The sequence below is a fragment of the Lonchura striata genome, chromosome 6 (genome assembly GCF_046129695.1).
Source record: "Lonchura striata isolate bLonStr1 chromosome 6, bLonStr1.mat, whole genome shotgun sequence".
NCBI classification, from domain to species: Eukaryota; Metazoa; Chordata; class Aves; order Passeriformes; family Estrildidae; genus Lonchura; species Lonchura striata.
Window position 1 is genome coordinate 16,098,248 of NC_134608.1, and position 17,695 is coordinate 16,115,942.

Below are 17,695 nucleotides of genomic sequence, written 5' to 3' on the forward strand. Positions count from 1 at the left end.
GAAAGCACTGTTTCCCAAAGAAAAACAGAAATATCTAATGTTGTAAATTTAGCATCAGTATGCTGTAATTAATTGTATATACTCACAAACCTGTGGGAAGTCATGGAGTACAGGAATTGCCTGTCAATAAAAATAAAGTTGACAGTTTCATCCACCCACAGTGTAATAGTGTTGGACATGTTGTGTCTTGAAAATGAAGGAGAGCTAATTAACTCTATGACAATGTTAATCTGTCCCTGTAAGACTTTGATAAGGCAGGTACTCAAAAACAGCTCACAAGCAAACCAACAAAACCCGAAAGAAATCCCAAAACTCCAGCCTAAAAGCAACAATTGAAGGTTCCACTCCTTAGAGGTGACTCAGTAAAGGACAGGCATGGCAAAATTAGAGGTTGTGAGATGTTTCACAAAGTTTCAGGTTGTCCACACCTTTTTATACGTGGAGACGGGATACAGAAATATTTCAGAGTTATTTTCAGTGTGCTAAAATACACAAAATTACCTCATCTCCATGTGAAAAGAATGAAGTCTGACAAAAACTGGAGAGTTCTGGGTAGCTCCACACAGAGGAAAGGGGTTATAGAGGTGTAACTGCTAGTTTTTTATAAAGAAGAGCTAGGTAAAGCCAGGAGCAGCATGAACAGCTTCATGAACACTGTCTGCTGAGAGAGAGATTGATCCCAGAGCACAGCTAGTGTCAGGATGAATGGAAAAGGTAAAACCCTGTGGAATTCGGCTTTACTGAATTAATAGATGAAAATTTGCACCTTGGGAATTGTTGAAAGTTTGGATATGTGCTGCTTTTGAGTTGCTTCTTGTTTCTTCTCAGCTGTAAATCTGGGGTTTTTTTTTAGCAGAAATCTAAGAATAAGAGTATGAAATTCATGACTGCCTGTATGTTTTGCAGTTGTCTCCCTGATGGCAGGAGGAAGGGCTGGCCCCACAGACAGCTCTTAGTCATTCTGACAGCTGTCACGAAAGAAAGCATACCAAGAGTTCCCAAACACTTTGAAAGACCAGGAGAAATTACTCTTTCAAAGCCCTGATTGAATATATACATTCAGTCTGTGTTTTATTCATCTTTGCTTTTAGAGTTTTTCTCTGCCTTAGAAATCCAGGGTGCTTCTCAAGCACTTAGCATCATCAATTCATAGGTTTAACATTTTAACGTTTTTTGCACCCTTTATATATGCCCATCTTTCTGCTGAAGTATTCAGAAGAGGTTTTTGTTCTTCTGGATTTTCACATCTAGAATTCAGAGGTTAAAAAAGAGACCTCCATGTTCCTTGGAGATGGTGTCAGTCTATGACCAAGAGTCTCCAGCCATAGTACATAGACCTCAAAAAGTAATTACCAGATGAGAAATCAGCTGCTAGCATGTTTTTATTTTCACACATCACTGACACCCTGGTGTTATTATCATCATGTGCCTTGACCCTCCTGCAGACCCTTGTAGCTCTGAGGATGCAAAGCTGAAATATGAGAGTGGGATTTTGTTCTCTTTTCCTCTTGCAAGTGATTGCCATAGCTCCATCTCAGACAGCATTGTGGGTGCATGACATCTTCAGTGTCTGTCTTTCAGTTTGCCACATATCTGAGGGAAGGGGCCTGCCATTTAGGATGGTGATGCTATGGCATGCTCTGAATTTTCAGTTCGTATCCAGAGAGCCATTTTGTTTTCAGTCACTCAGGAAACAGCCCCACAGAAAAATACAGTAACTTACACTGCTTCACTGATCAATACATTTGTTTTAAGGCCTCCAAATAGCATCACACAGACTTAGTACCTGCATGGCAGGCTGTTTATTTTGTGATGGTAATAGAATCTAATGAGAAAATAATTTTAGGATTGTGCAAGGTCAGTCTTACACCAATCCTGTGGTGAGTTGGACAAGTACAGACACCCGTGCTCTTCCTGCAGGCATGCAGTTGCTTAGCCTATCATTCCTAGAATGTTGGGATGCTGGAATGCAAAATATGGAAAACTGTCAGGCTTCTAGCAAGTTGTCACCACCAGTGAAAACAGGGCAAAGTTGAGGCTGTGTTATTTACAAAAACAGCAGAAGAGTTGTATAGATCCATATCCCCAGGGAAGAGTGTTGTGCACTGCAGCCAAGGTTTCCTATTCTCCTCCTTGTTGCTAGGAATGGAGTCCAAGGCTCTTTTCTGACCCATGTGCCAAATCCACTGTGTGTTTCTACCCAACATCTGCTGCACATGAGTTCTCTGCCTTTCCTTGGAGAGGGCCTGGAGGGCAGGTCCATGATCAGCCTCCACGGTACACTGTGTGCTGGCTACTCCTGTATAATGCAAACTTTGTTTTGCACCAGCTTTGTTCAGAGCACCAGTAACCACCCTCCCTTCCTTACCAGCCATAAAGAAAAAGCAGTTCACCCGAGTTGGAGATAATGCACTTTTTTAGATATTCCAGTAAGCTGTATGGTTATAGCTCTCTTCAAGCCAAGTTGCATCTTGTCTCATCAGGAAAGTTTAAGGTAAGTGCTGAGCACCTGTGGCCATCTCAGGGCAGAAGGCTGAAGGCCACTCATTCTTGTACTCTGCCTCTGGGAACTGGGAGGGGGGGAGGGGGGCAGCAGAGGAAAAGGAAACTTAAGCTGAAGTGTTGACTTAAAGCAGCATTTTGTGCCAAGAGCTCAGGCAATTCTGAATCAGAAGCTGTTTCCTTCCCAGGGTCATGATACCCTAAAAGATGTGGAAGGCAACAAAAGTCCTACAATTCTGTAAGCCTTGCACCACTGGCAGAGCTGGCCAGTACCCCACACTAGCAGCACCCATCCAAGGAAGGATGCTGGTGGGACAGGCAGGCTCTGCACAACAGCTGGATACAAGGAAATAAATTTTCACAGTGCAAGGTGTTAAAATGCTGGACTAGGCACCCAGGAAGGCTGCATAATCCTGGAGACTGCAGCACTGAAAGGATGAGGCTCTGAACAATCTTGGGAGAAAGCCCTGTTTGAACAGTGACAGGACTGGTGCCCTCCAGGGGTCACTGCCAGCCTCAATCACTCTAGAAGCCCATAGTAAAAAGCCAGTCTTGTGCCAGGTTTCAAAGTACAATTGGTGACTGGAGCATGAAGAGGCCCAAAAGTTCTTGAATTCAGCACAGAAGCTGTGTTTGATCTCAATGGCTCTTATTTTAGGATAAACTTGACCTGCCAGTGTCACTATTTCAGTGAATTATTGACAAATTGTGGCACTGGGTGCAAACTGGTGCTAAATCAGCTCTGTGCACGCAGTGGACACAGTGGCTGGTTGTTTCTGTGCAGAGTTGCTGGGTTCAGCTGGTCTCCCTGTTCCTCTCTCTCACTCATTCCTTGTGAGTCAATGAGTGATCATTGCACAATGTTCCTCTGCAAATGAATGTTTGAAGAGGCCTCGGCTGGATTGCACAACCCTGCTTGGTCAATACCTCCTGGAACACTCCTGTCTGCTGAGAGCTCACATGAGGGCTGGCACATGAGTCACAGCGTGACTATCTTGACTAACCAGGGGAGGCCACAGATCACCAGGCTGGGCTGCTTCCTTTTCACCTGGGCTGCAGCATGAGGAAGCCCCATGGAAAAGCCAATAAACAAAATCCCATGGAGTCTTTAAAAATACCCTTTTCATTCCCACATTTTACTTCTTTTTTTCACACCATCCAAAATGTCAGATACCTGCCCAGAGCAGTGCAGGACCCTGGGCACCAAGGTCCAGAGCAAGGGACATGCTGAACTGCTGCAGCAATCTCCATGCTGGAGAATCAGCACTTTGCCAGGGTCACCAAAACAATGGCATGTTTGTTCCAGGCTGTTTCTGTGTGACCCTGGTGCAGGCAGAGCCTAAGTGCCACCACTAAGCTGTGAGCTTGGAGAGGCAGCATCCTTCTTTATCCTGGGTGATCCAAAATACCATCATATGGGTCATCTCCCAGCTTATGTTCCCTGACATAAACTGTGGCCACGTCACCCCTGTACTTCAGAGATGTATGTTTAATGAAATGTTGCTGCTGGTTTATATGATGGGACTGAACAAGCCAGTTGCCCCACAGCCTCTGAGCACGCTCTGTTCTGCACTGAGCCATAGCACAGGGACTTCCTTCCAGGCAGCTCACAGCCAAGCAAAGTAATTTGCATTACTATCGATAATCTCTGGGTTTGGGAGAGCCATGGCAGTTCTTGCAAATCAAATTAGAGCTTTGCAGTAGGTATGCCAGAGGAAAATGTTGCATGTGCAATTTGAGAAAAACCCGCATAAAGTTGCATGGTACTCCTTGCATTTCAAAAACTGGGATCTACAAGTCTGATTTTGAGTCTGGACATTAGTAAATTTAGGTCTGAGCCCATTCAGATTGCAATGATTTCCACACTCTTTCCACAGGCTTCACTGACCTGCTCTGTCCAATACTTCTCCCTAGCCCCAAGGTCCAGATGGTGACTCAGATGTCCCAGAACACTGTGAGGTGCTGGAGTGCTTCACTTCATCAATCAGTTGCTTGACCCTGGCTGGTGCAAAGTCCAGTTGCTCTGCAGAAATATCCTAGCTTCTTTCCTTCCATGTTTCTAATTTGACCTCTTACCCATCAGATTACTTTTAGGCTCATTGACTGTGAATGTTATAATATAATAACTTGATCAGGCCAAGGATTAGGGGAGCATCAGGAGAGGCCCCAGTGCTCCCCTGGAACTCCAGCACATCCCTGGCAATGGCAACATGCTGGGGGACAGACTGAGGGCAGGAGAGCTGGAGACCACTCCTACTCCAGCACCACTGAGGCAGGGTCTAACAGCCCTGGCAGGCTGAAGTGGGGTCCTGGACCATGGGCAAGGTGGGTGGGCACTGGGGAGGCTCTGGAGACAGCCACACCTGTGTGAGTGCCCTCAGGGCCCTGAGAGCAGCATCACCTCCCAGATCTGGAAACTTGTGTCTCAGGTTTAGCCCCAGCATGCCAAGTGCCACCCTGAGAGCAGCCCAGGCTCCCAGCAGGAGCACAGAGCCCTGCAGGAGGGTGATGGCAGCATGACAGAAGGCTTCAGCTCTGGCATCCTGCAGACGTGCTGCCCAGAGGAAGGCAGAGGTGCCAACAGCTGCACATAGCAGAAATAACCATGTCAGCAGTGCTGTCATGCACTGCAAGCTCTGCACGTGATACCCTCAAAACCAAGATTGCTGTTATTCACTGTTCCTCATTCTTGGTTGTTGTCCCTTCCCAACAAGATGTGCACACAGCCCATGCTGGCAGTGCACAACACTGGTTTGCTATCTGTATGCAGATTTGACTACAGCTGGGGCACGTAGACATGGACATTTATTTCAACCCCAGAGACTGAGAGAGGGACCAGCTTTATGTAACACCCTTTTATCCTTGGAGCTTCAGGAATAAGGCAGAGACCTTGGGCCCAAGGTGCCCTAAATCTCTTTTTAATGTTATTGGGAGGAAACAATATCAAGTTTGAGTAAAACACCTTTTTGTAATCAGAGCTTTGCTAGGCCTGATTCCAAGTTGTTGAAGCTGCAGTGGAGGTTACTGACTTCCTGCATGCAAACAACCCAGTATTTTCTGTTTGCAGTGGGAATCTTGCCTGTGTCAAGGCACCCAGAAGACACAGACCTGTCTTGCAGTTAAGGCTCCTGTTTCCATTCTCCAATCCTGAAAAATTGTTTTCAAATTCAATGAAATGCATTTTTGCATTGATTCAGTATATTCTGTGGGAATTTTTTTGTTCAGGGAAATTTAAGTCTGTAATGACTGAATGACTAAAAGCACACTTAGAAAGGAGAAATAGAAAGTTCTGTCTGCAACAGCCTGAATTTATTGAAGTAATAACCTGGTGGGAATTACAGCTAGGATAACACTTGTGAAAATGACAGCCATGTAAAAAGGGATTTGTATTTAATTCTAACTCCTTTTGACTTTCAAGTTTTAATCTGTTTTGATACACGAGGCAAATTATTAAGTTCTTTACAAAGACTTATTTTAAAATAATTGCACCATATCATACATTATAATAAATACACAATTAACCAGACATTATCAAACAACCAACATGAATAAAACTGCTGTACATTTAAAACTGATGGTGAAGATTTTGAATCTTTAGTAAAAATACATTGATGAAAATGCCTGCTACCAGATTTGCGTGACAGATAGAATGCAAAAACCATATTCTTAGTAAAAGTACAGGGTCATCTTGCACTGCTTGTAATTATGTGGATTTCAAAGGCAAAGACATGTTGTTGACAACAAGACAGAGATGGAGTTCTTCTACAGGTGGCACCCTTATGCCACTGAATACATCAGACAAGACCCAGTTTATTCAAACTTGGTAAACAGATACCATCAAGCACAAACACAGTCTTACCTTCAAACAGACTGAGGTGTGTGCAGGCCTTTCAAATGCCTTGTGCACAGATGTGGTTCACACCTGCCATTGTTTTTATAAAGTAAATGTCCACTTTTTTGCAAGCTCTCTGTATTTTCTCTACTGTTCATTTGCATTCTGCAGTGTTGGCTGGTTGCAGCTGAGAGGTTCTGAGGCTTGATACTTCAAGTTTTCCAGAGGATGAACATTCTCCTGAATGCTTCTTTTACTTCTGCAAATGACCTCTACCGAGAAATGCCGTGTGTTCAGACACCATCTACAATTAGCCCATCTGCCCTATGTTGAAGGCCACACTCCAGAGAACTTCCAAGGTCTGCAGATACCAGAGGATCTCACAAGGTAAAATATCCAGCTCTTCCAGGATGACAGCAAAGACGGAAAAAAACCAGCATGGCACTTAGGAAAAGTCTGACTCTTTGACAATTGGAATTGGTGGGGTTTTATGGTCAATTGGTTTATAAATAAAATTAAAATCTTTCTTGGTTTCACTCTTCAGAAGGGAGGCTTTGATATGATGTGGAAGGGCATCTTTGTCCAGCTGCAGCCACTGGTCATCAACATAAACAAAGAGTCCATAGTCCTTGGGATGAGACACTTCAAACTTCTCGGCACACTGCTGGCTCAGCTGCTCAGCTGTGGTGTCGCGACGGGAAGCAAGTGTCCTTGATTGACCACTGACTTCCAGAAAGGAGATACAGATGAAATCCTGAAGAGAAACATTAGGAGAGACCTAATGTTAACACAGTAACCTGGGACTGAAGGAGGAAGAATTCAGTCACAAAGCTCTAGCTGCCTAGAGCTCCCAAATATCCTCCAGTCATTCTCCAGTGTCCTAGTTATTCTCTCCTTTCTTTCCTCTGTCAGGCTCTGAATCAGAAAATACTTAAATAAGCACTTTACCAAATAATTAGCACCACAACGACACTGAAGTTAAAGTGTTTTTTTCTGATTTTACTGAATATCCTTAGAGAATTATCTGCAATAGTTCATTCTCCCACCTTTTTACAGCTCCTGAAGAAAGAATTTGCAAAGAAGTGACAGACAAGAAAAACAGACCACAAATGTCACAGATCTGACCTAAAACCCCTCTGTTTCACAAAAATGGGATAGGGCTAGCAGTGTTGTGGCCTTGCAACTTCACAGTCACCCAAACAGCATCTTGAGAGTGTGTCCTCTGAACTTCCTTCCATCAGTAAGGAAATAGCACAAGTTATGCTGAGTATGCTGAGAAGGCTGATTTACTTGTATCCTGTTTCAGGCAGTAACAGCTGTTGTGACAGCTTTCATCTTGCTAAACACATAAGGAACAGACTCTGCAAGAGCTTTTGGTCACAGTGGAACCTGTGTGTTTATTTGCATCTGTGAACTTCAAAACAAATCCCAACCATTTTGTTCAGAAAATAATGAGGTTCCCTGGCAGAAGGGGAATTTCCAAATGCGTGCACTATGGGCTTCCAAACCACATTTAAGGAGTATCACTGCAGTGGATTAAGGCAGGCAAAAGGATGGACAGAGGCCTGCTGAACATATCAGCAATTGGTCTAGCTCTGTCAGAACGGGCTTTCATGTTTCTGATACTACCACTCATTCAAAGGGGTGGAAAATTGCCCTTCAGCTGCTGGAGATGGTGGGAATCTTCTGGGGAAATGTGTCATTTGTTCGCTCAGCTATTATGCTCCATGCTAGGTACTTCTGTGAGCTACTGCCAGAGCAGCACTCAGGGCTGGATGGATATTTGCTGTACCTCCATACACCAGTTACAGTTTCTGAGGTCATCAGGGACTGGTTTGACTGAAATATGGGAAACCTGTTCAACTCCATGCTTTCACATGGACTACTCTCCCCCACAGGAGACTTTCCCCAGGCTTTCCCCTCGGCATGCACAATTTACAGTTCTGCGCTGTGAACGCTGCAGAACGTGAGACGTGGCCTTTGCTGCCTCCCTGTGGGTGACAATTTGATCACAGCACATGGGGCTGGCAGGGTATCCTGCCTGCCTGGACCAGCCTCACCACGGGCCCAGAGCACTCATCTGTCCTGGGACCCCCTCCCACTAGTGCACGGGGAGATATTTGCCAGGCCATGCACAGTATGGGCTTCAAAACTAGCCCGACCTTGATGGGTATTTCTGGCTGCCAGACAGGCTCTGGAAGATGCTTGACCGACTGGCTCTTGGGATGCCTCAGACCCTCCTACAGCTTTATGCCATCTAGAAGCAGCCCTGCATAGCCTGCTCACATCTCAGTTTAGCCCATGATTTCCCCAGGCATTAAGGGCGATGATTAAGAGGGGCTTCTGAGTCCCCACCAGAGTTCCCACATGCAAAGGCTCCTAAGCACATCTCCTTTGAGAATGAACAAAAAAATCACTTTGCAGTCATATTTAAAATGACAATATTATAAGTGTACTTCAAGATTTCAAAATTTATTTCATAAGTAGTATCTATTTCAAATGTGGTGTGTTTTTTAAGATCTGGAAACCTTGCCCCAGATGTACTCTTTTTTTTTAATAGTGATTTCAATTAATTTAATTTTAAAATAATTACCATATTAAAGATTTCTAAGTATGGAGAAAGCATGCAGGCTTTCCCCCGAGGGTGGAAATAATAATGCTGGCTACCTGCACTGATGAGCGGGAAGCCCGGGCCTTGTTCAGCGTTCTCCGTCGCTCCCAGCGGTGGATGGAGTCCTGAACCTCCACGCTCAGCTGCCGGGTCACAGTGATTTTGTCATAGTTCTTGATATGCTCCAGGACCCCGTAGGTGGTGGTTAAATAATAGGAGCCTGCAAAAGGTGAAAGCTTTGTATGAACATCACACCTTCATGGGCCATGCGGTCCCGCTCCCACCCGGGGCAGCTGTCCGACCTTGCACTGCCTGTGCCACGTGGAGGCGGCGCGGGGGTCACGCGTGTTAACGAGTGATGGACACCCTGTGACCAGCCTCAGCCCCTCCTGCTCCACAGCAGTGCTGCTGCCCAGACTGCTGGGGCAGGAGATGGCCTGGGAGAGGACACAGGCTGAAAGGAAAGAGCTATAAAAACTGCTTTCACAAACAAGCCCTAGCCATAGATGTTTATTCTTTGAGCCATGGCCATTTTTTTTTTTGTTGTGTTTGACAGCGTCCATACAACAGGTCTGTAACTTGGGCTCCTGAGTAGACCCCACGCAATGCGGGGAAATAGAAATAATAGTAGATTACTGCAGGAGAGGCACAAAGCCTGGGTCCAGTCCCCCAGCTCCACCTACACTTACTCGCATGTCTGGGCTCAACACTGTTGAGGGACATATCAGACCTGCAGGAACAAGTCATCCTCTGTCCCCTCCATTCTCTATTGACTACACAGGCATCCCAGCCATTCATCTGTAATTCCTGGACTGTTCAGGGCTGCGGGATAAATCTCGGTAACGCAGAGAAACAGGGCAAAGTGGCAAAAGCCCAGTTCCCTCAGAACGCCGCGGCTGCTGCGGCGCTGCTTGCAGCAGTAAATAAATAAATAAATAAATAAATAAATAAATAAATAAATAAATAAATAACCGGGTGCCGCCACGGGGCGGCGGCCGGGCCCTGCCAAACCCGGCTGCGGCCACAGAGGTGCAGCGAGCCCTGACAGGGACAGAGCCAGCGCCCCGCTCGCAGGCCAGCCCCGAGGCAGGGCTGCTCCGGCCTCGGCAGAGGGCAGGGCAGCGGGGGCCATGCCCTGCTCCGGCCGCGGCTCCCGCTGCCTGGCGAACGGGAACAGCCCAGCGCTGTCCTGGGCGGCTTCGTTCCGGCCGCAGTGACTCTAGATGGCACTCGCACATCGCCCGTCCTCCGGCGCTGCTCGGCCCGTGGGCGGCGCGGCCGCCTGCTCCGGGCAGCAAAGACAGCGCTTGGTTTGCGAGCAGTATTTTTAGAGCACCATGAAAGCGTTCCGGAGGAGAGGAGAGACCAAGACACTGCCACCAAGACACTGACACTGACTTTTCCTGTACTCTGGTGGATCGAGGGGGTTATCCTACAGTTTTGAAGGTTTTTGCCCAAACCACTCATTTTTCTTTACTGTCTCCCCCAGAGAGGTGTTGAGAATAGACTAAGAAATCTAAAAGTGCCACTTTTCTTCTCTTAAATATGGTTACTACCCTCCTTTGTCTGTCATTCAATATTTCTTCTCTTCTGGCTGAGTCAGAAGTAGCTGTAATGGGACCCAGAGCAGGGTGTATCCCTTCCCTCAGAACCCTAGGAGGAAGTGCTCTGGGTCCCCCACAACAGGAATTAATCACATTTCTTTTAAGAATTAAGTTTTTGCCCACTTCTAATTTCTTTATTTCCATCCAGTTGTTGCCTACTATCTGTCCATATCTTTGCCCCAGTATTCAGCGTCAGTGTTGCTATTAAATGAATTCAAAGGGTATTTTTCACTTGGAGGCAAAATTGAAATGATTTTATAAATTGATTTATGAAATTTCCCAGTTTTTTTCACTTTTGTTTTACTTCTTTCCCTTTAATTTCTGTACCTGAACACCTTTTGGTATTCAACTTTGAAAGGCCTAACTCAAGTTAACTTTTGCCAGTTCTACATTTTGCAATCTCAGAACTGTCTTCACTGCAATGTTCTCTTTTTTCCCCCATTCCTCATATTTGCAGTTGCGCTCACTGTCCTTTCTGATGTGATTATTCAGTCAGTTTGATTTGTAACTCCCTCACAAAATTTTCCCTTTTGACTTGAGTGCACATTTCACAAAGTCTTTGCATCTTTGAGCTAAGAGAACTTCCAGCCAGCTTTACTTTTGATATCCTGAACTCCCCAACCCAGATGACTTCAGTAGCCAGCCTGGCAGTGTGCCCCTTTGGAATGTAGAACCTGTGTGCACAGTAGTCACCAAAAGCAGCTTGGTTATGTCCACAAAATGCTGTGTTTCAGCTAACATTTTTTTTTCTGCTAAGAATTCTTTTCAGCAGAAAAACTAGCCTGTGCAGAAACACGTTATTAATGTACTGTATTGCTGCTAATCATCCTATTAGTATTTATTTTTGTCCCACTCTGCACTGTGCTGGGATGACATGCTTACTTTCAGACTTATATCCTCATTTAATGTAAATAAAATTAGTCTGCTGTTGTTCATCCAAGACTCCTTTCTAGAACCTCAGTACTTACCAAAGCAAAGTCTAAAATAAACCCCATTTTATTAGTTTAGTGACTACTTGGTGATAAATGATCTGTGTTCCTAATTCAGAGTGTGTAATTTTCACTTGGGAAGCATGTGCTTTCCAAGCTATATTTAAGAAACTAGGGGCCCACAGTTCCCTGGGGCATTTATCTCTCTGATAACAGAGGTCTTTAGTCACTTCCAATATTCACTCAATATTCCTCTCTAACCTAACTTTATTTTCTCTGTCTCGCTATGATGCTCAGTCAGAGAACATTGTCAGAAGGTTCACTCAAATTTAGGAGTTAAGTGACCACGAGAATATAGCCCTCAGGCATACAATGCAGCTTAAAAATTGTGCTCTTTTCTCCTCACTGAAATAAATAAAAGTATCTGCCCAATTTTTTGCAGCAGATGTTTAATTTTAACAAAAAACTTTCCAGCTTTTCAGCCTTTGGACCAAGGAACACAAGATGTCTCTGTTTAGGTTGCTAATCCAGCACCTCAGTTATCATTTATGATGAGTGCCTGCCTTTCTAGCTTGTGTCTTAAGGCACTGCACTGCTAAAAGGAGTTAAAGTGTTTGGCAATAATTTTAGAGATTCAGATTTGAAGATTGGCCTAAAAATTATCCACAAACTCTAGCCAGAGCCCTGCTGCCCTACTTTCACAAACACTGAAGTGAGACAAATGATGATTTCCAAAGTGAATATCCCAAACACTGTACCCTTACCTTCTCCTAGCTGCAGAGCAGGGTCCATGAGCTCCATCATATACTCCACATTAAGAAGGACTTCAGTCAAGTTGCTGCGGGCCAACACATACATGAGCACAGGGAGGAAGTCATCTGCACCATAGGGCTTCCCTGAGCAAAGAGAAACACAACGTGGTCCCAATAACACCACAAAATCATGTTCCCACTACGGTGTCAGATTGTCATACAGTGAGTCCTTTGTAGACTTCAGCTTATGTTACTTGAAGAATTACAGCTCAAAAGCCCCAGCAAAGAAAAAAATGCTAAAACCAAAAATTTATATCACTTAGAAAGTAAGTAAGCTTGCTTTGAGCCCAAAATAGGATCTTGAAAATTAACTGGAGAAATACAATCTTAACTTAATTGATCACAAACAACTGGCAATTTTTGAAGAGTGCCAAGGCTTCCAGATTGTCCCTCTGATTTGATACTGACATCAAGACTGTAGTTCAGGTTGGCAATATTAGTAGGGAAATTGTCTACATGCATTAGGGGTATTTATTCTCTTAGGCTTACTCTATGTGTGATACCAAAAAACAGAAAATAGAATTTGAGACAGTGGTTTTAGGACTGGGGACTTCCACATTTATGCCCCTTCAGAAGGCAAAACATCACACTACACGATCCTAATTAAAACAGTCTCTCAAGAGCTAGGATCCAAGAGGAGTCATCTTTCTAACTGTGCAGTCTAGCTAAGAAAGCAGAAATATTTTTACATTGGACTTTAACCTAGTCTTTGGAATTGGTGTGCTGCAGATACTCAATATTTCCCATTCTTGAAACATTCATATCAACTAAGTTAACAAAGTGAACTAGCATACAGTCTTTAAGCTTTAAGAGCTCTTTGGGATCTCTGAGGACAAAAAAAGAAATGCATGTTAACATCATAATTATAAATAATTACTATTTAAAATAGAATCCACACTGAGGCTTCCCTTCATAAACCACAAAGAACACAAGGATAACTTTTTTCATTTGAAAGATACTTTCATTTTCAACCACCATGTCATAAAGTCATCATGGAAAACCCACAACAGCAAGTTTCTTACCAGACCAACATTCAGAATTGACCATTCCTCTTAATCTACTCTGCTTTCATTCAGAATGTCTTTCCCCAGACTGTGGGGAGTTCTTTCTCACCTGTGCAGAACTTGGATATGTTGATTTCACGGACTATGTGTGTGTAATTTAGGAATTGCTTGTCTCACCTCAAGGAATCAAAGCTACCCTTGGTGTAGTTTTGGTGAAATTACGCTCTAGCCATTTTTGGCCCATAGCACACATCCTCTTCCATGGCAGGGCATACATTCCTATTCTCAAATGTTCCCACTGACTTATTTCAGATATTTGCCATGAGTCAGATTTCTTTTTTTGTCATTCAGAGATGACGCAGATTCTCCACTGGCAAAGAAAGATATTCTTCTGAAGCCTCAAATAAACATGAGCTTAGCCCCTGATTTAAAAAAAAACAAAACAGTGTGGCTTTGAAATAAACCCAGTAATACATCGAGTGAACAGAGAGTTGATCCATTTAAAACCAAGAGTTAGAGAATGAGAGGTCATCAGGGCTGTAATTCAGTCTGTTTCTAACAAAGCCCACACACGCCACAACATAGACTATTTATTTAATGAAAGCTGGATTAACGCTTTCAAATTCTGATTGCTTTGTTATGGCTGCCTTTAGTTAAAAGACACAGCCTTAGGTCTTCAACAAAACTATAAATGGACTTCATTTTTCCATTAACATCTGGAGGGACATATTTTTGTCTGTTGTTCCCTTGGCTTATGTCTCTGTGAAAGCTTTAGCTCTGTGAAGGGTCTAATTCATTACTGTCATATACATTACCTTAATACAAGCAGCTTAGTATTACAGCAGTTTAATATTTTCCAGGGTAGAAAAAAAAAATTACAGAACTGGAATATGAAAATGTAACAGAAAAACTTCACAGCAAAAAGCCCTAATCTCCTTTTGCTCCAAGTGCATCAGAGGCCAACAGAGTTAGTTCTAATTCAGACTAGTATAAAGGAATACAAAATACCAAAGATTTGTTAGGCTCCTTTTTCCCTTCATTGAAAACTTCTTCTTTGTGATCTAGTAGTTACAGACCAGCATGGATAGAATGATTCTAGTTTCCTGAAGGCCAAGGGATTTCCAGTACAACACCAGTAGCAGAATTTCCCCTTCTACTTCTCTTTCATGACTAATTCATGTAATGTCTGATAGGGCATCAAATAAAGTTGCTGCTTCACAGTATAGATTATTCCTCACTGGAAAAAAAAAAAAAAACAAACCCTGGGGTTGTTTGTTTGTTGGTTGGTTGGTTGGTTGCTGGTTTTTTGCATGTCACCAAAGCAGATCATGAACAGAGAACAGACTAACTAATGCAGAATGGAAACAGCAGCTTGGAACTAAACAATTCCATGTCCCCATTCATCAACTTCTGGTGGCTAAAGAAGTGAAAGTTAGAGGAGAATTCTCAAGAATGCCTACAGAATCTCTCCATTTCTTTTTTGTTGTCTGAGAAGTGGTTGTATGTACAATCATGCATAGAGACAATTCTTCTTCATGCTGTTTATCTCATTTCTATAAGTTGATTTAGCTGCTCTGCCCTCCAGTCCTTGGTATAAACTCTTCTCAACTTTAAGACTTCACAGAAATATTATTGGACTCGCAGCTGTTTATATGCCTTAAATATAAAATTTGATGTACAGTTTCTTTTTGAGTAATAAATGCTGAGCAGGGATATCTGACTGAAATAAAGGAAAGAACACGTGTTCCATATCTTGTATGCTCACAATCTGTGTAGATTTCTAGACACCACCTTAATCCACCCGTGGCTGTATGACACCCAACTTTAAATACCCGTGTCCATAGCAAAAGCTGACGTCAGCAGGAGCAGAATGTGTCAGCACAGGAAAAGCAAAACTAATCACCAGTGATCTAGTTCTGACTCCATTTGGTGGTTTTTTTGTGTTGCCACAAACTTCCAGTGTGGCCAAGGGAGGTCAGGCATCATCTATTGCACCTTGTAAGCATCTCAATAGCATCTCTGCACTGACTGTGCACGGAGCAGAGCCTGAGAGGGCAGGACTCTGATTCTCCCCTGTTCTCCTGGCCCCTCCAGGTACAGGGACAAGCTTTGACATCTACAGCCATCAGACCAAGCATGGCCCTGAGGTGCTCCGTATCTCAGTCCATCCATGGGGAAAATAGGTGCTGTCAGCAACTCAAATATGACCAGAAACAGGAGTCTACAAAGATAGATTAAATAATGCCTATGAACCAAGACACCTGAGAGGTTGCCTCAGCACTGTATAACTCCCATGCTTCCTGTGCCATGAAAAGACCAGGGCACTAACCAGTGTCCATCTGGGAGCTGCAGCAGAGGTATTCTCTGCAGGCTGCTGCCTCCTCAGCTCTATTTTCAAGCTGGGCCTGAGCCAAATCCCTCAACCTGTATGGCTTGTTCCATCTGTGGTCTCTCACAGAGGGGAATTTTTGCAGCTGACAGAGTTAAACCTTGCTCTGACCCTGCCACTCCTCTCAGTGACAGTTTTTGCCTATTCAAGGTGGTGGTGTCCTACTCCAGATACGATTTGCTTGCTTTATTTCCCCTTCTTCCCTCTGGGGTCAGGAAACATTTATTTCATAAATATCTCTAAGAAGCTTAAAATAAGACTTCTCCCGCAAACTCATCCTATTATGTTTATAGCAAAGCAAATACAACGTCAGCTCCTGGCTGGGATGCAGCACTTGAATAGATGAGTATTAATTAAATACACGATTTAAAGCAACTGGAATTCTGCCCAAGCCTCCATAAAGAAATTACAGCCTATTTTAACACATTCATGCATTTCTTTTCTCTCTATGTATATTCTGAAAACCAGCAGATAGGGGTGATTCCCTGCACCTTGCTCTAATATTTTACAAACACTAACTTGATGTCTAGGAGCAGATCTCCACAAAACATGAATTTTAGCCTCAGTTTGAATCTGGGAAACCTGAGGTGCATGAAGGCTAACTGGGATTTGTTCAAGATCATAAGAAAAGATTGTGACCTTCCTCCCATACAGTAGCATTTTGCTGTCTCTTGTCTATCCCATACTACTTTCATCAAGGTTTAATTTGTGATATAGTGAAGTAAGTGAGTTAATAGATGCAGACAGCATGAATTCACTTCAAAAATGTATGGTTTAGAGATCAGAGGAATTTGCTCCCCATGAAAAATTTGAACTGGCTCTTTGATTCAAATATAGAAATTGTGCTAGATGGTACAAACCCCAAAATCTCCAGTCCATCAGTCTTCATTAAAAGTAACTTAAATACTAATATCCTCTTTCAAAAGATATCAAAGTAAACCTGTTATGTATAGCTTTATTTTCCTTCTCAGAAGTGAGCTATGATAATAAGCACTGTAATAGGATTGTTCTGACAGCTTTAGGATCTTCTAGCATGGGCTCTTCACTGACTGCAGAAGTATTGGAGTCCAGTTTCCTTTCTACAAGCTCAGCTATCCCACTAAAGACACAGCTTTGCTTTTGCCAACTGCAGAGCCTTATAGGAGTGCATCCGGGCAGGTAATATCTGGCTGCTCAGTTCTGTAGGGGTGATAAACTTCATTCTAAAAGCTAAGGAAGAGAAATATTCCAATGGAATATATGTCCTATTTATCTTCTTTTATCTTATCTGCTTATCTTTTATCTTATCTGCTTTTTCCAAAAGCAGACTATGCACATTATCCATTTAAAACTATGCAATAGAAATCATTAAATCAGATGTTTTGGTCACCTACCTCAACTAGTACAAACTATAGTTTTGAACTATATAGTCCAGCTGCCTGTGCAGTTCAAAGATAGTCCAAAAATGAAACTTCATAATCTTAGTAGTTTACAAGTTAGAAATGTTGCAGTAAGAAAATTGTACCTCCATTCTTCTTGAATTTCCTTTGAAAGCATTCTGCCCATCTTTCAAACTTCTAGCCTAAACTTTGAGCTTTTCCATCCCTGATCTTCCTCACTCATGGTCTCACTAAATTTGGCCTGTTTGTCTCACAGACTGTCTCCATAAACGAATACCTATTGCTGCTTTGTTTTTCCATCAGTTCTCTTCCACACTGGCAGCTCCCAGGCAGCACAAGGCTGGGTGACCCAGGCTCACCACTGCCAGTACACACCACATGTATTGCAGATTTGCATCTTTTCTCACTCTACAGGTGTCACTTGTGTTTTTGATGAAAAGCAGAGATTCTCATTCTATTCATATCACAAAATATACCTTTAATCTTTTGTCCGAGTAAAGGTATTTCTGAAAAACACATAAGTGTTTTTTTTTCCTATATAACATTACTGTGTTTCTACATAAATTGGCTATGTGCCCAGTTGTCCCTGTGCATATTGCAGCATGCCTTCCAAATTTAAGAGCTGCATGATTC

The 17,695-nt window shown here is 43.2% G+C and overlaps 1 protein-coding gene across 1 annotated transcript in view; it reads right to left on the reverse strand.

The window, feature by feature from the left end:
• Positions 1 to 6,121: 6,121 nt before the first annotated feature.
• Positions 6,122 to 17,695, reverse strand: part of RIN3 (Ras and Rab interactor 3) — a 47,524-nt gene continuing 35,950 nt past the window's right edge. The window contains exons 7-9 of the mRNA XM_021531960.2: positions 12,243 to 12,374; positions 9,002 to 9,165; positions 6,122 to 7,088 (exon numbers count right to left, since the gene is read on the reverse strand). Coding sequence (XP_021387635.2) covers positions 6,780 to 7,088; positions 9,002 to 9,165; positions 12,243 to 12,374 — 605 coding nt within the window. The 3' untranslated portion in view covers positions 6,122 to 6,779. The remainder of the gene's footprint in view (positions 7,089 to 9,001; positions 9,166 to 12,242; positions 12,375 to 17,695) is intronic.